At 41.2% G+C, this 23,531-nt stretch overlaps 1 protein-coding gene across 1 annotated transcript in view; it reads right to left on the bottom strand.

Moving 5' to 3' along the window:
- The window catches only part of XKR4 (XK related 4), a 427,274-nt gene extending 405,757 nt beyond the window's left edge, over positions 1-21,517 (bottom strand). The window contains exon 1 of the mRNA XM_073018090.1: positions 20,604-21,517. Within this exon, the coding sequence (XP_072874191.1) occupies positions 20,604-21,409 (806 nt within the window). The 5' untranslated portion in view covers positions 21,410-21,517. The remainder of the gene's footprint in view (positions 1-20,603) is intronic.
- Positions 21,518-23,531: the final 2,014 nt, after the last annotated feature.

The following is a 23,531-nucleotide window of genomic DNA, read 5'->3' as shown; positions in this document are numbered from 1 at the left end:
CGTAAAACAAGAAAACTCACCTTGTTTTAAAGATAGCAGCAAAACAAAAAAGTAGACCACGTGGGATTGCTATACCTAAAAACAGTTTATGGTGACATGCAGGCAGGTCAAGATTGGGGGGATGCTAGGATTACTCTTGCCATTGGTTTGTGTCCAATGAGAATTGTCAACTGTAAAATGTAGTTTCAGAGCCTAAAAAAAAATGGTGCAAATTTCATCACTTGTTTGCTCTCAGTCCTTAAGAGAAAACAAGAATGGGATCAGCACACTAATAAATCATGGCTGCCATTTGGAGGCGTGGGGGTCTCCCCTGTGGGACACACACACCAGCAGGAGGGTATTACATGGAGGCAGGTGTCCGAGGCTGCTTCTAAGAAGGAGCAGGGAAACTAGCAGGACCAAGGCTCCTTGTTAAGGGCCAGGCCTGTCCTGGGTCTGGAATGGAAGGTATTCCCAATTTCTCAGTGGATAACTGCTCCTGAGATGTTCTCGAACAGAACCAACAGGGAGACTTAGACAATGCAGTGTCATTATGGACTGAGGGGCTCTGAGTTTCCTGAGCCCATGCTCTGGGCTCAAAGGGAGTCCTGACTGCAGAAATCCACTCCTTCCCACTGGCCTGATGCCAGCTGCTAAACTCAACAAGGAGGGCAGGGGCATGCTTCATGGGAATGTCCTAGGCATCATATGCCTTTTCATTTCTGTGGATGCGGTAAACAAGTAAAAAGAGTATCTAGAAATTAGAAATTTACTCAGTTTTCATGGGAATGAATATAAAGTTCTCTAATAATTTGCTGATTTCTATTTCATTCATTCAATCAATAAATATGTATTAAATGACATGGACCATATAGCAAACCACATGCTGGTGATACTGCTGTGAGCAAATTAAAGTGTTTCTCTTTCCATGAGGAGCACATTTCAGAAAGTGGCAGAATTTAGAAAAGAAACTAACCAGTGTGAGGTTAAGAAAACCAAGAGTCAATCTGAATCAATAACCCTGTTCCGCAGTCAGTGGAAGGTATTAGTAAAGAAGTGCAAGCCAACAGGTAAACATCAGGTAAAAGTAGGTTCATAGAGGAACTTGTACACACACCCCTTGAAGCTCGATCCACACCCTGCCATTCCATCTTCACTCATCCTTCCAGTTCACTTTCCTCTCATTCCCTGGAAGACCCCCTCCATGTGACCACAGTGAACTCCTCAGGTAATTACAGGTCTAATTAATCATTTCTTAAATAGAAGGGAAAAAAAAGGCAGGCACTTTGCTGCAAGTCACAGCATTTAGAATAGAGTTCATTTGAACAATATTTCATTCAATTGTTATTGCATCTCATGTTTATCCAGTGGAATTTCAGAGCATTCGTCTTTAAATCAGGTAGAACTTTGTTCTTCCTTTGAAGCACACGAAAACGTGATTCTTAAACATGTGCTAATTCCAAAAACAGAAAGACATGCTCACATACTGACTATTCACAAGTCATTCCGTTCCAATCAACAGACTTACAAATTATTTTTCACTCCTCAGAGGTAAAAGTCTCAATCCCTTTCAAAGCTAAGAGGCTTCAACCAGATAGAATACTGATTATGTTTAATTAATTTAACAAGGTTTTAGTGTCGTTCTCAGCCTTACTAGAATCGTCATAAGGCATCATGCAAAATTTTCAGTTTCACAGATATTTGTATAAAATTTTAAAACCAAAAAAAGCTTAAGATATATTAACAAATTTGGGAACACAGATTGAAACAAATTTTTATGCAAAACGAAAAGACATTTCTACTACTTTGATATGTGACACTGATATTTGACACCAAAGTTGTTTCTATGCAGTACAAAGTAAACAAGAAAATTATCTGACTACATAATTTAGGCCAAAAATTATTAACATGGCCATCTTATTTGTTGGCTTTAGTCAAACAAATGAGGATGAAATTTTTAATTCATTATCTGCTTTTAAAAATTACAAAAATAATTCAGCTCAATCCTAGCTAATACTGTAACAATTTAAATACAGATTCTGGCAAGGCCTTTTAAAAGATTTTTTGAAAAGAAGATTTTCTGCCATTTATATATACAGTTTCCCTTCGGGTCCATCAGAGGCGGAGCCCAAGCGGAGCAGAGGTGAGTGAATCAGGCTGCCACCCCAGGGCAACTGTCCAACTCTCAGGCAGAGCTCCAAAGTACATCGAAGGGGTGCGTGTGCGTGTGTGTGTGTGTGTGTGTGTAATGTTGTATTTGTGGTGTGCCTTTTTTTCTGTAACATAAAAATTATTTACCTCATAATTACATTTGTAAAGTAATAATTCTACTGATAATTATAAGTTTTGTTCCAATAGTTTTTTATTTCCCCCATGTGAATCTAGTGAGTTGGTACCAGAACTCAATGTCTACGTGTCCAGCAGAATAATTCCATAGAACTACCTAATCACTGGAATAAATATGATCTTTTACAGTAATTTAAAATTTTATTATTTTATGCATTTCTCATCAAGCATAATTATGTGATCTGTACCATAAAGCATAAATTCTAAATAGCAAACTACTCCCTAATTTTAGCGTGTCTGTAACTTGGACAAGTTCACAGTATCTTAACTCTTTCTAGAATAACATCGTGTACCCTGGTTCTCTACTCTGTTCCCCAACATAGGGTCATTTGGCACAGGGTAGGTGCTCAGAAGTTGGTAAGTGCGGGAATGTGAAATGGTGCAGCCACTTTGGAAGATAGTTTGGTAGTTTCTTACAAAACTAAATGCACTCTTCCCATATAATCCAGCACTTATGCTACTTGGTATCTACTCAAATAAATTGAAAACTTATGTCCACACAAAACCCTGCATACTGATGTTTATGGAAGCCTTGCTCATATTTGCCACAATTTGGAAGCAACCAAGATGTCCTCCAGTAGGTGAAGTGATAAACAAGCTGTGGCACATCCAGACAATAGAATATTATTGAGCATTAAAAAGAAATGAGCTGTCAAGCCACAAAAGATATGGAGGAATCCTAAATGCATACTGCTAAGTGAAAGAAGACAATCTGCAAAGGCTACATACTATATGACTCCAACTACATGACATTTTGGAAAAGGCACAACTTCAGACAGCAAAAACATCAGTCATTGCCAGGAGTTTGTGGGGATGGAGGGAGGGTGAATAGGTAGAGCACAAGGGAGGTTTCGGGCAATGAAACTATTCTGCATGATACTTCATGATAAATACATGTCATCATACACGTATTTAAAACACAACAAGTGAACCCCAATGTAAACTATGGACTTTAGTTCATGATAATGTATCAATATTTTCCATCAATTGTAACAAATGTACCATACTAATGCAAGATGTTAATAATAGGGGAAACTGGAAATGGTGGGTAGGAGAAGGGGAAGAGGGCATATGGGATCTTTCTGTACTTTCCATTCAATTTTTCTGTAAACCAAAAACTTCTCAAATGAAGATATACTGAAACAAAAGGGGCCGGGGTCTCAAAAGTACCATTTTCTGAAGAATATTTACTGAGCAGTTTCTAACCCATGTTCCCAAAGTATCAAAGACAGAGAATTTAGCACATCCTAATAATTTGAATTCCCTGGGCAAGTCAAGAACCTATAGCTCACCTACAGAGGTCTTTCCCAGGGTGGAATTCACCTGCCTATAAAACAAACAGAAGTTTATTTCTTAAAGTAAGAAAGGTAAGCCCTACTTAAAGTCAAAATACATGCTACAGTGACATCTTAGGGAACCAAGAAAAGGGAGAATCAAATTTACAACCAAACTCCCTTTAGGCTCAACAAGAAACCCATGAATGAATGGCAAAGTCAGTTACCTTTGGCACAGGAGGTTGGTTTAGCAGCAGGCTCCATTACCAGGAATCCCTAATTAACTTCCGTCGAGAAATTTCCTAGCTAACTGGAGCTGATTGTGAAAACAAACCCTCCCTCTGACTTGCACACATGTTCATGCACCATTGTAAAAGTTCAGGGTAGTTATTACTGAGTTGTCACAGGCTCATTAATTATCCACTATACTGTATTTAGCTTTCTCTGGTAAATCTTTTTTAATTGCCCAGACTGCATTTACAGAGCATCTTTATTTAACATGCTCCCAACTCTGTTTATGTTTATGCCTTTTCCAATAATTCATTAAGTAGAGTTCTTAACCAGTACTACCAGAATCTTTAGAAAGAACTCAGCCAAGCCCACTTAAGTGCTTTCATTCCACTCATTATGGAGCCTTTTAAAGCTCAGAAGATTTTTCAAGTCCACCCCTCACTCACACCTCCTTTTCCCCACCTCTGAAGAGTACAGGAGACTTCTTTCTCCAATATTTTCAAACTGCAATTCATTCTTTCCCACTTTGAAAAGGAAACTGTTTGAAAATACATGACTGAGTGTGGCCTGTGAGCCTCCCCTGACACTCATTGCTGTCCATTCCCCAACGCGGTCAACTTCAGATGCCTTAAGAGAGCACCCAAGTTGCTGATTAGTTTGGCCCCAAACTCCCTTCTCATCTGCTGTCCTTCTCTCCCTCTCCCCTTCCATTTCAGCCCTCTACACAACACAGCAGAAGACATCTTTGCCCGTTCTTTTTTTTTCTGCTTAACATTCTCTTAAGTCCCATTTAAAAGTTCCTACCTCTGTGAAACCTTCCCAACAGGAGTCCCTTCCCAGCCTGCGTTCTCTCTGCCCTTGCTGATAATGCAGGGCACCTTTGAGGTATAAACAGTTACAAATGGCAGACTCTTGCAGGACAGTGAATTCCCTGAAGTCAGAGAGCACATTTGGACAACTTGTGCGTGCTCAGAGACTGCTCATAGTGAATGCTTGCTAAATATTTACTAAATGAATGAGTGAAGGCGTTTTCACTCCACAGTACCTGAGTTTCATTAAATCATATCTGCTGTTTCCAATACATCCTAACCTATGTAACTACAGGATCACATGTATATATGGAAGAAAACCATGAAAAAAAATCAGTGCTATAGATTTTCACGTTTCTTATAGCATATTACTCAGTATCAAAAATCTAAGTAAATTAGAACCAACTTTTATGCCATGAACTTCAAAAAAACATATTTAGAAACCACCTAGTCTCTCCAAAAAACCCATACTTTGCAATAAAATCATTTAACTAAAAGAAAAATGATACTGCACAGTTATTAATGGAATGCTCCAAAAAAATTAAAATAAGGACCGGATTAAAGTCGGTGAGCCCTTTCAACGCAAGTCATATCCACTTTTGAGAAGTATCTTTTGAATGGGAACAAGGGAATTCTTTTGATTTTTTGAAATGAACATTTGGAATTGTTTATACAAAAACTAGCCGTATCTGATACTGAAAATTTTGAATTGCGCGCATTTGAGAATGATGAATCTTCTAGCACTTGCCTATGCTGGACTGTTACAGTTGGTCCTCTGAGACAGGTCTTAGGAGTTCAGTCTGAAGTATGTCACATAGATACAAATCGTAGTGGCCTCAGAGAGAGAGAGAGATGTGACTGGCGGAGGGGCTTTGCCTTGCATGCTTGTAGTAGAATTCATAATTCATGAACATATGTGGGGTGGAATGCTGCTAGTATATGCAAAGCAGGACTACATACAAAATGAGGATATAAATACAAGGTAATGATATACTATTCACATGGGAATGGAACCTACTTAGCATTCTTTAGTACTATGCATTTCCCAGTGGAAATAACATGTATTTTACCAGTAGGTATCAAATGAATTTGACACATTTTAGATAAAATTGACCTGTAGTCTCCGTGTTTGAAATATGTGTGACGTATCAATCCCAGAAGCAGTTTATCAGAAATCTAGCCCAGGTCAATAAAATGTGAATATCAGTCCACATGTAGATATTCAATAAGGTATATAAAAAGAATTGATATTCTCTGTTTAGGTGCCAGTTTACATAGAACTACAGAACTAGAAAAATTCTGGAAATGATCTGATTTAACTCCCACCCAACATTTTATAGTTGAGAATTTAACAGCATTAAGTGAAGACTCAAATTTGACGCCAACAGCTGGTGGTCACCCTGGTGGTCAGCGGAAAAACCCATAATTGGTCTTAATTAGTTCTCATTGATATCATGGTAAAATTGAACTCATTACCATTTTTAGCACAATCTGAAAGGTCAAGAAATGCTTCTCCAGGTGAGTCTTGGATTAACCTCGGAATAGTAAGATATAGCGGGAAAGAGCGGGAAAAGAATGAGATTTGGAAACAAAAGTCATGAAAGTGAGCCCAGGCACTTGCTACTTGGTAGCTATGTGCACTTGAGCAAGTCTCCTGCCCTCTCTGAACCTCAGCTGGTTCATCCTCAGATGGGAATAGCAATAATACCTACCCTGGGAGCCTGATGAGAAGATCGGATGGTTTAATAGAACGAATGTGCATGGCAAGCTACAATGGCACTTACAAAGATTTACTCCTTATCATCATCATCAAATACTACTTATTAATCCACCAAATAAGCACAGCGCGTTGCTCAGCCTTAAGCAAGGCAGGAAGCAGGGAAGGCAATGAGCTTTACTCATATTAGGGATTTTGTCTCCTAAAGAGTCCATTTTTACCAGCAGCTAATCTTATTTGCAAAATCCATTAAGTAAACCTGCATCAGCAGCAAAATAACTCACTGCCCTTTCCCTGGTAACTTCTAGTAAATTCTTATATAGTATTTTGAAACATTTCACTTTGGATTTCCCTCTTCTCACTCTTCAAAAAGGTCTGACATCATCTAGCTTAGCAATGTCCAATAGAATAGAATAATGCAGGCCATACACACAATTCTAATTTTCTGGTAGCCATATTTATAAAGTAAAAAACAACAAGTAAAATTAACTTTCATCATATATTTTTTATTTAACCTGGTATATCCAAAACATTATTGGTTCAACATGAAATCAGAATAAAAATAATAAGATAGATATCTTTTTTTCATATCAAGTCTTTTAAGATCCCTTGGGTATTTGACACTTAGAACACATCTCAATAGGGACCAGCCCATTTCAAGTGCTCAGCGGGCACAGGTGGATAGTAGCAACCATATGGAAAGCCATGTGGGGTGACCACACCTACTGAAAGAGGAGACTTAGAAAAATTAACTTAGTAACTCTCCATGGAAACATTTAAGAACACTGAACCAAACGATCACCTCCCAGCACATAGATGGGGAGGGAACCCTAGCAAGAAAAGTGATAGTGTAGCAATACCAGCTGTTACATGAAAGGAAAATCAGAAAACTAATACTTTGAAAAGAGGCATTTCTGGGAAGGTCATCTGTTTCTATCTTGTTTAATGTGAAATAAGGAAATCAATAACATGTCTACACGAATATACATTTTATAAGGTACCATTCTCATTATCCCTTTATTCTAAACTATAGACACTGCATGTCTTGTCATATTGTTGAATATTACATTTCTCATGTAGGAAGACAAATGGTGAAGTATGCCATCAAGCTGAGCCATCCTATTTCTCATTACAGTAAACCTGTGCCTTGTGGGCCTCAGGGGTCATTGAGGGAAGGGGAATTGCAGGGAACAGGTTGTTCACCAGAACTCTTTCTGTATTGTTTTATCTAAACATGCAGCTAACTCCTGGCTGTGGCTTGGTCCTTCACGCCTGGAGTCCCAGTTCAATTTTCCTCAGTCCCTATCTCAGTTCTTTCTCCATGTAGATTCAGAGGCTCTTCAGTCTAGGAGATTAAAAGCTAAGACAGAGGAATGTTCAGAAACCCAGCCTCACTCTCCACTATCCCTTCCATCCAGCCAGCATACACAAACTTTGTCTACCCTCACTACTTCTTTTTCAGAAAAATATAAAAATAAGCCCAGAACCAGCCCACTCCACTTCTCTGAGCAAAGACAACCACTATCATGTCTTGGTGAGAGCTCTTCACTCTCTATTCTCAGTGTCTGGTTACTCTGAAGCCAATGGTTCCCTCAGCATCCACCACTGTTGGGAAGGCCTGGTCACTCTCTCACCACCTCCTGTCCACTTTGATGACTCCTGTCCTAATGCCCAAATGAGTACTGCATAATACTGTGAGAGGCAGGCAGTCAATGTGCTTAATTATTTTCTTAGAGATTGGTTCCGCAACATAAAACCATAAAATAATGGACTTTTTTTTTTTTTTTTTTGAGATGAAGCTCTGTCACCAGGCTGGAGTGCAGTGGCGCGATCTTGGCTCACTGCAAGTTCTGCCTTCCAGATTCAAGTGATTCTCTTGCCTTAGCCTCCAGAGTAGCTGGAACTACAGGTGTGTACCACCACACCCAACTAATTCTTGTATTTTTAGTAGAGACGGGGTTTCACCATGTTGGCCAGGATGGTCTCGATCTCTTGACCTCACGATCTGCCCACCGTGGCCTCCCAAAGTGCTGGGATTACAGGCGTGAGCCACTGCACCCAGCCAATAATGGACTTTTAATAAAGATTTAAATCTTTCATTTATTTTGCCAATCAAAACATTTCACATTTTGCTTAAAGCATTGTCTATAAGGAGATTCATTTGTGTGTGTATGAATGCACCTATCTCTGTTAAGTTTCTAAGCAACAACTCTTGCTATACTACACTTGCTATATAACCCAGCTCATACTAGGTGTTTGGTGAGAAAGCCAGTTACAAATATCTGGAGCAACCATATTTTCCATTAATATCCAGCTCAGATTAGCCTTTCCTGACCATTTGAGCTTAAATTTCCCTCCCCTGTAGCAGCAGTAGTTGCTCCATGCTTTTCAAACTCTAATGTGCATACTAATCACCTGGGCATCTTGCTACAATGCTGGTGGCGATCTGGCAGAGCTAGGGTGGGCCTGAGATTCTGCATGTCTGAGAAGCTCCCAAGAGATGCTGACAGTTTGGGTTTGCAGAGTCCACCTTCAGTAACAAGGCCACAGCTCCGTCCTTGGCACATCGTCACAAAGACATTTGCGGGCGATGCCCATGACTAGGCTCCTTTCCTAATGAGTAGACTTTTTGAAAGCATATTATTTTAATGTATTTTCCTTACTATAATCCTAAGCAGATGTTTGTGGAGTCCGTGAATAAAGGGGCTACCACTGGCTGCTTATTTTAGTCATTCTATTCTCAGCAACTGATCATAGTGACCAGGTGGTGCTTTAACAGATAAGTTGCTCACGAGCTTGCAGGCAGTCGACGTGCCTGAGTGAGAACCTGTCTGCAGTCCCAGCTCTCTGCCCTCCCCTCAGTAGGAACAGAAGTAGGTCTATTGTGAATACAAATCCAACAAATTTCTCCTCAGTTTTACCTTTTGAAGCATGGGCATGGTTTACTGTCTTGATGTCCTTGATTTCAGAGTCTCACCCACCTCTTCAATTAGTAAGCTTATTTCTGGTCTTTGTTTGGATTCCCAGGTTTGGGATGATGTGCTTTGGCCCCACCTGTGATAATGTGCTTTGGCCTTCACCCTCTGGATTCTGACTTCCTCTTCACTTCTGATAACACAAAATTCTCAGTCAAACACGCACAAACTGCTGACCCCGCTGGTGCTCTCAATACATTTTTCAAAAGAAAATATATAAGTAGCCAACAGACATATGAAAAAAATGCTCAACATCACTCATCATCAGAGAAATGCAAATTAAAATCACAATGAGTACCATCTTACACCAGTTAGAATGGCTATTATTAAAAAGTCAAAAAATAACAGATGCCCGCGAGGTTGCAGAGAAAAGGGAATGCTTTCATACACTGCTGGTAAGAGTCTAAATTAGTTCAAACATTGTGGAAAGCAGTGTGGCAACCCCTCAAAGAGCTAAAAATAGAATTACCATTTGACCCAGCAATCCCATTTCTGGGTATATACCCAAAGAAATATAAATCATTCTATCATAAAAACAAATGTGTGTGTATGTTCACTGCAGCACCATTCACAATAGCAAAGGTATAGAATCAACCTAAATACCCATCAATAGCAGACCGGATAAAGAAAATGTAGTACATAGAACATGGAATACTATACAGCCATTAAAAAGAGTAAAATCATGACTTTTGCCGCAACTGGATGGAACTGGAGGTCATTATCCTCAGTGAAATGACATAAACAGAAACTCAAAGAACACATGTTCTCACTTATAAGTGAGAGCTAAACAATGGGTACACACGGACATACAGAGTGGAATTACAGACACTGAAGACTCTGAAAGGTGGGAGGATGGAAGGGGCATGAGGAATGAAATGCCATTTATTAGGTACAATGTTCACTCTTTGGGTAACAGGTACACTAAAAGCCCAGACTTCACCACTACACAATGCATCCATGTAACACAACTGTACCTGCACCCAGTTAATCTATAAAAATCAAATAAATATATATCAAGTTGACCTCATAAACCTGACCATTATCACGAATCAAGCTTTTCTTTCTTTGACCCGGAACAAACTCATCTAACAGGAGCTTGATCTGGCTGGTGAAGCCCCGCTTGAAGCTTAGCTGTGATGTATCTCAAAATGGAGGTCAGTACGATTTTCCTACTCCTTCTAAGAACTGAAAATCTGCTCTCTGATTGTGGAATACAATTCTTTCTTTTTGTTCATTTCTCTCAGGGCTAAATTTTTCTTCCACTAGCCAACAGATGCATGCCTTATGGACAACACGCTACACTCCTATCAGCAGATTAGAGAATGCAACACTATGATATTTTCTAGAGTATTTGGACATGCTTGTTAGATAAAACCTCAGGCTTCCTCCCTCTTTCTCATTTGATTCCAGCCTTATTTCAATGTAGATAGATATTATATCCTTAAATAATTGTAACTGTTTATGACTTTTCAGAAGTAAGAACTCAACTAATATCCGTGCTTTCCTTAGGATGGGGTAAGGAAACCCACACCCCTCTAGAATTCAAGTTTTCAAACCTAGCCATCACCCCATCAGGAAAAAAATCCCAAAGATACATATTTGTGACTGCCACTCTTAAGGGTAGTAGATTTCCTGGAAATATAAAACTTTATGGAGACATGCCTCTTAATTTGTATTATAATAACAAATTCAGGTAGTATAAACTGTTTGAGACAGTCTTCTGGAATTAGCCTATATTTTAAAAATGGACTGTTATTAATTTTACTCTTGCAAAACAGGGAGTTAATTCACAGGCTGAAAGTCTATCAAAACAAAAAAGCCTTTACAAATCCTTTCCTTGCCTCACTAAGGGATCGTTTCCTCATTGTTACTGTCATACTGATACAGTGACTATGCCATGAACTAATGATAGAAGTTATAGGGAATCATTTAGTCGCTGTTACTGTTACAATTGCTACCTTTGCTTTGATTATTGACTCTCTGCTACAAAACAAAACAAAACAAAACAAAAAAACCCTGAAAAGTAAAGAATTCAGCCCCAGACTGAGATCTTTATTCATGACTATTATCTGTACTGCAGAAAAAGGAAGTCAGACTGCTTTCACATGGATGAAATCTGTCAGATTAGTGATTCAGAAAGGCAACTCTGTCCTTCTTAAATAGAGTGGACTTGAGGGGAAGTCAAACCAGTCATCTCAAGTCTTTTTCAAGTGGTGTTCACTATAGATCCTACTTCTATATGTGCATGACTCTCTGTTTGACTCATCGTTACTCACCCCACACAATGCCCACTGCTCTGTTTGCATAAAAGGATTCCCCAACAGGGAAATATGGCATGTGTATAAATTAAACAAAAGAAGTAGAACTGATTCAAACAGCCTACTTATGAATCATAAAGATGAGAAAATAGTTTGACATACTTTGTTCAGATAATTTTAAAACAGATGCTTAAGGTTTTTAAAATTTTAAAATCTGAAATGTTGGCATGGGGTTAAAAATCGTTCAGCTTCACATCAGATTTCTAAGAACCTAGAATCCAGCGAATTCCTATCCCCAGGGAATTCTCAGGGAAGGCTAATGCAATGCTCTGTTCTTCTAGCAGAGTGCACCATATCCCTATTTTTAACAAGGATAGGCCTGGATGTTGTATCTTTGTATAGAGTTTAAATCCAATTTTCAGCATATTAAATCAGTGGCAGTGTAACCCAAGACAAGCTTTTAATTTAAAAGCAAATCTAGCTCTGGCAACCATTTTCTCATTGAAATAATGAATAGTTCTTTCAAGCCTGTGAAGCGTTGTTCTTATTTCTTAACCACAGCACTCCAGCTGTGCATACCTTACCACATGAAATCTAGATGGCAATTTTGGCTTCTCCAGTCTATATGGTATATATCTTAGAATCAGTGACATGGAAGACTTTTGACATCATTTTGAATACATAGATATGTGTTTTTAATGAAAATTGTTTTGTTTGATTATAGCTAAAATTTGGAAATAACATAAGGTTAATTGCATTATATGACTATATTTGAGACTCTCTATGTATGAATCATGCCAGTTCCTGGGAGTTTAGACACTAATATTATCAACCCTGGAAAGTCCCTTGTATATTCCCTTGGACTTACATAAACAGAGAAAGCCTACAACAGTGGCCTTAGAACACCTGTAAATATTCTAGTGCATACATCCTAGGTACTACGCAAGTGAAAAGAATGTATAATAAGAGCAGAATCAGAACTTTAGACCTGGAAAGAACCTAGGATATTATTTTTAACCAATCACATCATACAGAGAGAAAATTAAGACCCAGAAAGAGGAAACCAAAAGAAGACCTAGTCTGTGAGGCTCCAGGAGCTGGGCCATGTGTGTCATCTACACCTACAATGGCGCATGACCCTGGGCAGTCAGATAGCCTGCCTAGAATCTGCTGCTATGGGAGACCAAATCATTTTTTCTGATACTTCACATTTAGTCCAGTTCCCAAAAGGACAGATGCCTCTTTAAATAAGCTCTATCACTGACATTCTAACTATGACCCTCTCTGTCTATTTTAGGGTTAAAAAAGAACTAACGGTGTCACTCAGGCCACCTCAGGGGTTTCTGGACTGATTCATTTTCCTTTTAATCCTTCTCTAGTTTCTCCTACAATCAGCAATCTGTATCAGTTCTATACGTATACAAGATGTGGAATCAATGTTTTATGATGATAAGAATTACAGTGATGATGGTGGTGGTGGTAGTAATAGTGGAGGCTGCAAGCGTTTTGAGTAGACTAAAGCATAAAAAATGCCAATACTCCTTCCATATATAAGTATATTCTCAGACAGTCAAGTATAGGTAAGAATTCAATGAAAAATATCAGATAGCTTCTCCACCCTGACTATTCTATCAGCAAAAACAGGAACACAAAGCTGGGCTTCTAGCTGCATTTTTCTCAGAGGGTGACTAGCACTTCACAAAATTTACCCCTATTTTCCCAACACTGGTAATCTAAAAAAAGAGCTGGGGTGATTTTTCCTATCCCTCCCAGAAGACATTGCACCTTTTCTGATTCACCACACCATTAGAATCTCAGAGAAGCTACAAAGTAGCAAGTTTAGCTACACTTTCATCAAGAAGAAAGAATAGTGCCTGGGTTCTATTCACAGATCTGTAGATATTCACTGAGTATGTATTCTTTTACATTAAGTTCCACAACCACTAGACTAACTTCATGAGAACTTGCCCATGGCCTTTCTTCCTGATCAGCCATGCTTACACTTACCAAGGACACAATCATGTTGTTGGGATGAGGTCACTTGTTATGGCGGTCAGAATCATGCAATGCCATTTAAGAGAATATTTCTTATAGAGCATTATTAAATATAATTTTCCCTAAATTCCAACAACAATTACACATTATAAGATCACACCTGATAAAACATTCACTCATGACCAGTATCATACTGAACCTTTTATGTGAAAATGCATAAGAAAAATAAATCCAACTCTAATCTCTAGTCTTGCTTCCATAGGTCCAGTAAGTGTTCCATACAAATTTCTAAAATAAATCAAAGAAGTGTATTAATCAGATTAGCCAGTAAGTCCATGTAAAGGAGAATCAGTGCATTATTTGTTAGACAGTAATTGGTGTTACTTAAATTCATAGGTGGACTACATCATTTGAACTGTAACAAATAAAACATATTTACTAGCAAGTTGTGTGCTTGGATACTCAATCATGAAGAAACATTTTGTAAGAGATTGAGCAGGGACTTTCAAAGCTATTGCTCCAAGGATTTGTAGACATTGTTCAAAACTGATAGTATACATGTACATAGATGCTACACATTCACCTGTTCTGTTAAGGTAGTCTGTTGGGGAGTAATAAGTATAAAAATATTTACCCTTGTGAAGTAAACACTTCATAGTTCAAGTGAATGGAAGAAATTTACCTTTGCACTAGTTATTGCAAAGATATCACATAGATATACCCACCACAGAGATTTATACATAAATTATTCCAATTCATGTAGAAATCCAGGTAAATGCACAAGGAGCTGTCTGATTGTGTGTGGATTTATACCTGTCAGTTAACTCAGAGATCTTGATGCCAAAGCCAGCACTCAGGGGTGGCATATGGATTTATGATGCTCCAGGGAAGAAGATACTAAGTCTATAAACCAATGAATAGATATTAAAGTGGCACAATTGCAGTGTTGCACAAAAATGCATTCTACTTCTTTCATCCACAAAAAAGCAAATGTTAGTCTACTATGTTTGGAGCAGCATGTTATGATGGAGATTATTACAAAATCTCAGAGCTGGAAGATGATCTTCTAGTACAATCCTCTGTATGAGAGTTAGTCTCTCTACCACATCTCTACCTAATTTTCCAGACTATGCTTAGACACTCCAGTGATGGGAAACTCACTCCTTCTAAGGAAGCCCAGTTGATCTGCGGATATCTTCAACTACTAAAAAAACTATTCCTTCCATCAATTCAAAATCTCTTCCTATAGGTCCCACCAATTTTGTCCCAGGGGGCCTACACAAAAGTCCAATGCTTCTTCCATGTTACAACTGTCCAGTCCTTACTACGGAGTTCTCAAGCTTTCAGGCTTCTCTTCTACCTCATCATCCTCAGTACCATCAGCCATTTTCCATGTTGCTTTCACCCCTCCCATATCAGTCTTAAGTTCTAGCTTAAAACCTCTCCAGAAATATATGACCCAAAGAGGAAAACAATTAAAATTCTCTCTCTCAATTTCCATATCTGCAAAATAGAAGTGGTACCTCCAAGATCGCTCAAAGGATCAAATAAGAAATAGAACATAGAAGCTCTCTGGACAGTTAAAGGTGACTAATAAACATAAGCAATATATTTCTATGGATCAGAAGAGCTAACTTTCAATAAAGTAAAAACTACTGTATCCTAAGAAAATAACTCTTCAAATAGTAACACCAAAGAAAGTTTTGCCAATAATTTACTTTAGTATAAATACAATTAAAACTTTCAACCAACTTGTTTTTCTGAAAAATGACTCTCCCATCATGATAGGTCTATTTAAATGTGCCAATGACATCCAACTCCCCACTGTGAAGCCAATGGATTTCCATGAATGATAGAGATATAACTGAGTCAGAGATGAATAATGACATAGCCTCTGAAGCTTTCAACTTTCTGCCATTCCTTTGAATAAAACAGTGTTTTAACACGTTTGTTAACAATCCTCACCCCCTATAATCCTTCATGACTCCTTCATGCCTTCAAAATACAATCTAAATTCCTTTCATTATCTAGCCCAACTAGTTCTTCGTCTTCATCTCTAGCTACTCTCCCTCCTCACTCCATATGTAGAGCATGCACTTAACCTGCCTTGCCTCTCTGCCTTTACACATTGTATCCAGGGCTCTAAAGCGAATGTCCCACTTTACTCAGAAAGCAGATTTTTCTCATCCCTCAAACCTTTGCTCAGATATCCCCTCTTCCAGAGAGTCTTACCTGAACCATCAAGGCGGTTTGCGTTTCCTGTTTCTATCATAGTGCTTATCTTCTTCTATTGAGATGGTCTATTGACTTTTCTGTCTTCCCCATTAGAGAATAGATTCCTTGAAATATATATATTTTATTCACCTTGGAATAGTTAGTAACCAGCACAGTGCCTTGCACATAGCAGGTGCTCAGTGTATGTTGAATGACTGATTAATATATATGTATAGAGAGGGAACACGTATATGCAGAAAATAACCATTTGATAAACTCAGCAAATGGCACCAATCTTGCCTAATCTATATCAGAATTCAGGACTAACTCAGAATCAGAAACCACCTTTTTCAGAAATCCCTTTTTCAATAGTCAGAGGTGTAACCTATATCCTCCCTAGTTTTTCTACCCATTCCTTTTCTCTAGAACCTCTTTATCATTTGCAAATAACTTTTCACATATTCACATACATTATGCCATGAAATCATTAAAACTACTACGAGATCATGTTCCTTAGCTAGGATTTAATGAAACAACCTCAGTGTGTCCTAATGGTGTAGTAAGTAAGGCAATGAACTGAGAGTTCAAAGAGCTGAGCTCAACTCTCTGTTTTACTATTTAACTACAGGTGAGCCAGTGGAAAGATCCCCTAATCCATCTAAACTGTAGCTCCCTTTCCCACTTTGCCATCCGCAGTGAAGGTAAATTGTTATTTTTATACATTGTTGTCATTATTATCCAAGTTGGCATTTGGAGGTAGCCAATTCGCCAGAAAAAGCATAGACTGTATGGTAAAATGGGCCTCGTTTTTAATCCTAACTTTACTACATAATAGTTGGGTGACCCTATTAAGAGGTTAAGCCAGTTACCTAACCTCTCTGAGACAGTTTTTTCACATATACAGATACTAATAATTTCCTTTTAAGTTGTTTTAAATGTAGATGACATAAAAAGTAGAAAAAATTTGTGTATTTTTGAAGTGCCAATAAAATTATTATTTTTGTTTGGCCAGTTTTAAGAATGGTGTGTTTATCAAAGTGCTTTGCATGCATCATTATAAAAATATTTAATAGATGTGCCTTTAAAAGCTTACTGACAACTGTACCTTAGGTTATAAAAGGCTCTGAGAAGTCCTGCTGTAGAGAGATCTGTTTAACTTTGTCTAACCCATCATTTTCCCAACTTATTTGAACATGGGACATAATCAGTGTCTTCTGGAATAGCAAACATGACGAGAGCAGAAAAAAACTGTATTTTCCTCACATTTTTCCCAGATGACTCTCATGATGGAGACTCAAAAACAAAACCCAAAAACCCAAAAGAGTAAGAATAGTGAAAATGCTCCCCACTCTACCATCCACTGACTTATTATTTACAAAGTGCATATTTTCTAGAAAACAATTAACTATGTACATACATACATAGGAGAAATTCAGGTAGAGTTTTAAGAGTAAACTTCATAATTTCTGAAGGAAAAAGACATTTGGATGCAATTGATCAAAAGCATGAGGACTAAAAACTGTTCTCTTAGGGAATTTGTGATTGCCACTGGCTGAACTGCACTCTTGGTAATTTCTGGAATCATATGAGAAAAATGAGAAAGGAAAGTACTTTCACATTCATTCACAGGCACAGTTTCTTTAAAGTCATAATTGCTCTTTTCACATGGTAGCAAAAACTCACTTTATTATTTCAAATAGCTCTTTCCCAGCATTACCTCCTGTGACTTTAAAAGCTGCCATTAATTTGCCATTAGTAAACTTTAATTAAAAGGAATATGTATCATTGCTTTTAGCAGTTGCATTGTGATACATGTGTAAATACATGCAAATCTTATCCACAATGTTTCAATGGCTATTTCTAAACAAGCAAACACTTTGATGTTATTTCAAAAGACTGTATCTACAGAAAGCTTTTAGAATCTGGTCCTTCCCTAAAATAATTAGAATTTCATGGAAACACAAGAAGCAGTTACCAACCTAGCTAAAATCTATTTTATTGATCCCAGAAAGTAGCATGTTAAAACATGAATAATGACCTCTGTGCTTTGAACCACTCAGTACTCTGGTGTTTCTGCAATATTTGTGTATAATGTATTGAAAAGAAAAGCTAGAAGAGGCAGAGGGATCTTTCTAATTTAAGGAATCATAGTGAGTCTAATAGAATAATCTGAGATGAGTTGCACTTCATTGGCTTATTATCAAAGATGTATCTACTCCCCCAAAGTTCCATATGAATATTCAACACTTAGAGAAATAGAAACATATTAGAGTGCATCTGAGTGTCAAGTTCCATAAGCTTTCTTATCCCTTTCCAATGTCCTATATTAGGCTAAAGTTTTGTGTTTTTTTTGAAAAGTATACTTCATAAATAGAAAATGATGCTGACTAGTCTTAGATCATGCTTTCACCAGATTACTCTGGCATCCTCCAAATATCTTAACCAGAATCTGAGAATAGTTAGATTCGATGATAATTCAAACTTATCTACTAAACACATTATTCTGAAAATGTTGACAAATATGTCCAGAATATTATATCTGATAATACTTCCAACTATAATATTCCTCCTAGACGATCACACATTATCAGTATTAACTTCAAAGTCTCTAAGGAAAATACTATAGAAATGCTTAACTAAAAGGAGCCATGTGTGACCACAGTTTCTCCAAGTGCTGGGGTCAGTTAATGCATTTGTCTGACAGCCTGTGGTTTTCTTTCTGCATTCAAACCTTACCCTTCTATCCCTTCTCTCTCCACCCCGACTCCCTACCTTTGCAATAACTTTTCTGTATGATAAGTTGGCCCAGTGGCTATGGTCTCTCTGATATGTTTTTAGGCTCATATCTTTTCCTAATTATTTCTCACTTTCTGTATACTATTCCCCGAGAAAATTAAGCATCATTTTTCAACTGGGGAGATGTTTGGTTTAGAAGGTATAGTAAACACAACTATAATTAAAAGGATTTCCTCAGTTCACAGAATTTAATATTAGATTTTTCATAAAGTATCAGTCTGTTAAAAAGTTACAGTTTTTCAGTTAATAGGATAGAGAAGTATTTGCATTATTCACATAAGTCTAGAAACTTGAAAGGTGCTTAAAATTAAGTGATTTCCAAATCTTGATAAAGTTTGAAAAAGTTAACAAATGTGATGTTAAGCTTAATTTACCATATTATCAGATTAGAAATGCTAATCAGATGCATCCTAGCCACTCAGTAATTTCAATAATTAAATTAAGCACTTAAGTCCTCCATCATACTTGAAGAGCATCAAGCTATATGTCTTCCCAACAGTCATCCATGGGAAATATAGCTATCATATTTAACTAGCATTTCGAAAAGTTACTTTGAGTCCAAAATATGTATGAAGGTTTCCAACATCAATTTGTCTGACTGCATATCAAATATCACTTTTCCAGAAAGTATCTGCTTGAAAAAAAAAAAGTTTCACAATCTGAAAGGTCACCATCTATGGCAATGTTCAGTCAGCTTTACAAAGCACTGGTCCCAGGAAATGTTGTGAAATTACCACACTTGCTCTTCTCAGGTGAAAACATGGTTGTTCGTCATAAATGAAAAGAAGTTTGTGGTTCTATTCCACAAATCCTCCGAGTTGTTTCCACAGGGGATACTTCGGCATAGTCAACAACTCATATCTTCTATCACAAAAATAGCCACAAGTAAAATTGAAAAACAGCACTAGTACCACAGAGTGCAGTTCCATATTGGTGTACTTTCTAGGAATTGTCCTCATTTCACTTATACCACCTATTTACTAAGTTATTTTAAAACTAAAAAAAGCTCTGAGATATTTGAATCTATAGATTCCATACAAGTAATTTTTATAGATGTAAAATATTGCTTCGAAATCTGCTAGTAACATATAAAAGTCAAAAGAATGTATTCCTGAGCATACTATTTCATTCTGCTCCTAAGTCCACGCTGTGACTGTTCAAGTGGTGGTTTCCCTCTGCCCAAGTTTAGCCTTGTATTCCAGTTTATAACTGAAGTGATCCCTGTGTAAAAACACTTGGTAGACCAGATGACAAGTAGCAAAGTAGCCAATGAAGATGCCAAGTACAACTAAAGTTAACATGGTGCCCCACCCCTTTTCCAAAGGCTCGTAGTTATATGAGAAATTACATATGGAGATATTGCAAGATAATCAGAAAGGGCACTCTAAAAGTAAATCTGGGCCCCATAAAGTTTACTGACTCATGCTCGGAGATATATATATATATATATATATATATGACAAGTCTTTTGCTTATTAGGATCTTTACTTTGAGCAAAGCACTTCTTCAGCAGTGATCATTAATATGTGGGTACTTTTGAGCAGCAGCAACTCCCATTTCACTAAAATTAGCAATTTTTTTTCACCAGGGAACAAAAGAAACCATCCAAATGGCAACACACACCTCAAATTCAACATAAAAATAAAGGAATTTTAGAACATGTGACAGGAATCCTCTCCTACTCACTGAAACAACATCACTAAAAATTGGGAGGGGTGGTTGTGGCATGCGAAGAGCGAGAAGCCAGTGAGGCAGAGTGGGAAGACAGAAGGGATGAGGTGATCGAAACCACTTTGCTGTCCTTCCCTTGCTTCTCACTTCCCTCCCACCCTAGACTGAGATTGCAAATTTTAAAAATGCAAGCCCCAGTTCAAAAGAAACCCCAAAAACTGGAAGAGTGTGACTAGGGTTACTACCACAGCAACCCTGAAAGATTTCCGTGCAAAAGCAAAGCAGTGGGGATGTAGTAGCAGCAGAAAGCCTCCCTCTTCCCCCACCCATTACAGTACCTCCAGATTTGCCCGAGCTGCAAGATGTGGATGAGTGACTGCAGGAGCCAGATGCAGAAGGAGCAGGACGCAGACCTGTGCTTGCCACTGGCCCGGGTAGCCCCGCTGCTGTTGCTGCCGCTGTTGGCCGCGGCGATGTTGCTCTTGCTGGCGTTGGATGCTTGCCTTTGCGGCGTGGAAGGACGAGCCTCGCCTTCTCCGGCTGCAGACCCACCGCCGACCACCGTCTTGCAATCGGCTCCAGGTTGCGGACAGCTGGAGGCAGCAGCGGCTGTGGCGCTGTCCTCGGTGCTGAAATCGTGCACAAACCAGCGGAAGCTGAACACTTGCACCGACAGCGAGCCGAGCACCACGAAGAAGAGCGTGAGCCCGAACCACCAGCGCTGGCCGCGCAGGTAGTAGTCCACGGCGAGCCAGACGTCCGTACCCACGTCCGCGAAGTACACGGCCACGGCGGCCAGGATCCAGAGGCAGTCCCACAGTGAGTAGCGCCGCTGCTCCCTGCCCAGGCGCAGGCACAGCGCCGCCGAGCCCGCCCCGCCGCTGCCCGGGCCGGCGACGCCACCGGAGCCGCCCGAGCCCCCGGAGCTGCCGCTCCCGGCGCAGCAGCAGCAGCAGCGCGAGCAGCCGCCGCCGTCCGGGCAGCAGCCGCCTCCGGCCGCCTCCTCGTCCTCGGCTCCCGACCCCGACGGCAAGCCCGGAGCCAATCCCTGCACCGAGCCCGAGTGGTCCGAGTTCTGCAGCGGGGTGAACGCCACGTCGCTGCTCTTCTTCATTTTCAGCCTCCCGTCTGATTTAGCGGCCATGATGCCTCCACACCGGAGGAGAGCCCTCCTTTATCTGACACCTTTCCCCGCTGTCTCCTCCTCCCGCCACCTCCTCGCCTCGCCCCGGCTTCCCTCCCAGGCGGCGCGGCTCCCCCTCCTCCTGCTCCTGCGCCGGCTCGCCCGCCGCCCGCCGCCGCCCGCCGCCCGCCGGGCTGGGCGCTGGGCCGGGCTAGCGGCGCGCCTGGGGCCGGCAGGAGCGCCGCCTGGCTGCCTGCGCGGAGCCAAGCTGCTCGCGGCGCCCCGCGCGCGCCCCTGCCCGCCGCCCGCGCTCCTCGCCGTCCCGGCTTCGCGGCTGCCGCCCGAGCCGCCGCCGCCGCCAGCAGCAGGAGCAGCAGCGGCCGCCGCGGCGCTCCTCGAACCTGCACATTCCTCTCCTCCCCTCGCGCGCGCTCCCTCCTCCCGCTTCCTCTCCTCCACCAGCTGACTCCGAGGGAGAGGATGACCTCATCCCTTCTCTTCCAGCTGCCGCCGCTCCCACCCTGGCGCGGGAGGGGCGAGGGAGGAGGAGGGCCCCGGAGGAGGGGCCGAGACCTAGAGGAGCGGCGGGCAGGGTTTGGGAGGACAGCCCTGGCGAGTCCCAAGGGCCGGGAAGAGCGGCCAAGGGGGCCTGAGGGTGGCAGTCGAAGGCCCCCACTCCTGGGATTTCGGAACGCTGGGTGGATTTGAGCGACACTGGGGGAGGGGGAAGAGCGCGCTGAGAGGAGGGGTCCTGCGTGCAGCCCTCGCGGAGGACCGCGGAGAGGGGGTACGGACGGGTGTGGCCGTAGCAAGGGCCAGGGAGGCGCAGGCCTCTTTGTATTCCGCTCGGAGTCGCCGGCACCGGGAGAAGGGCTGGGAGCGCGGCTCTGGCCGACAATAGTGGGGAGAATGGGTGTAACTCAGGCGCCAGGGCTCAGAGGCCAGCAGCGGCAGTGGGCGTGTCCGGCCTTGCCAGGGAGAGCAGGGGAGAGAAAGGCGTGCGGAGCCTGGTGCCGCGCCAGCAGCTGAGGGCGGGCGGATCCGCGGGGAGCCCGGAGACAGCGCCCTCGGGGGAGGCAGCCGGCATTCCGAGGGCTCCGGGCTTCTCCGGTGGGCGGGGGTGCCCGAGCTCAGGCAGGTGCGGAGGCGCTGCGGCCCTCCTTGGCCCAGGACCATGCCCGACGCCGGGGTCCCTCGCAAACTCTCGGCAGCTGGGAAGCTCTGAGCTGGGAGGAGCGGCAGCCCAGTGGGCACCGCACCGGCCCTCGAGGCGTCCTGAGGCAGGTGGGAAGCGCAGCACTCCTGGCGGCGGCGCGGGCCGCGGGGCGCGGCCGGTAGCCGCGGGAAACCGAGTGCCACCCCACCCCCGGCGCGAGGGCGGGGAGTGGCGGAGCCCAGAGCAGGCGCCACCTCCCTTACTCCCTACTCCAAAACTAGAAATACCTTCTCTTAAAGCTATAGGGATTGCAAACTAGCTCTGTGGTCCCACAACTCCAAAAATGACTCGAAAAATTAAATCTGTGATCGGAGTGATTCAAGGAGAACATAAAATATGTTGCGGTTTTAAGAGATTTTTAAAACCTCAATAAAATATAGAATCTTCATTTTTTTAATAAGAAAACATAAGCTTTGATTTGTCTCACTTAACTTTTGCAAATGTAAGAAATAGAGTGTAATTCTTAAATTATACTGTGACTCACATACTTTAAGAGCGGAGGTAAGTGAGGCAACACGAGTTACACTGCCGCTAAGAGCACCAGTTGGATCTTCTAAATCAGGAGGCAAACCATAACACCCCCAATCACCCCCGCTTCTCGGTGGTAGGCGCCAGGTGAGTTCCAACTAGTACATAGTGCCATTCTTAATGAGTAACATTATGAAATAGAAGTGCACAGATTTCTCTGCACGTGGAAAGAGCCGCCTCGCGCATTGTGTGCTACATATCACGGGCTGTGTCATCACCAACCTGTATAAAGTGGAATTTGCCCCACGCTCTGGATTCATTGCCTTTGTTCTCACAGACTGGTGCCCAGGATCCTCCCTTGTTTGGCCTTGGCCTGACATTTTGGCAGGAGGGTGTCGAGTCATAGAGTCTCTACACGATTACATGGCATGTACAAATCCGGTATTTCTAGCAAAAGGC

The sequence above is a fragment of the Chlorocebus sabaeus genome, chromosome 8 (assembly GCF_047675955.1).
Source record: "Chlorocebus sabaeus isolate Y175 chromosome 8, mChlSab1.0.hap1, whole genome shotgun sequence".
Classification (NCBI taxonomy): Eukaryota; Metazoa; Chordata; class Mammalia; order Primates; family Cercopithecidae; genus Chlorocebus; species Chlorocebus sabaeus.
This window is presented reverse-complemented; position numbering and strand designations above follow the sequence as displayed.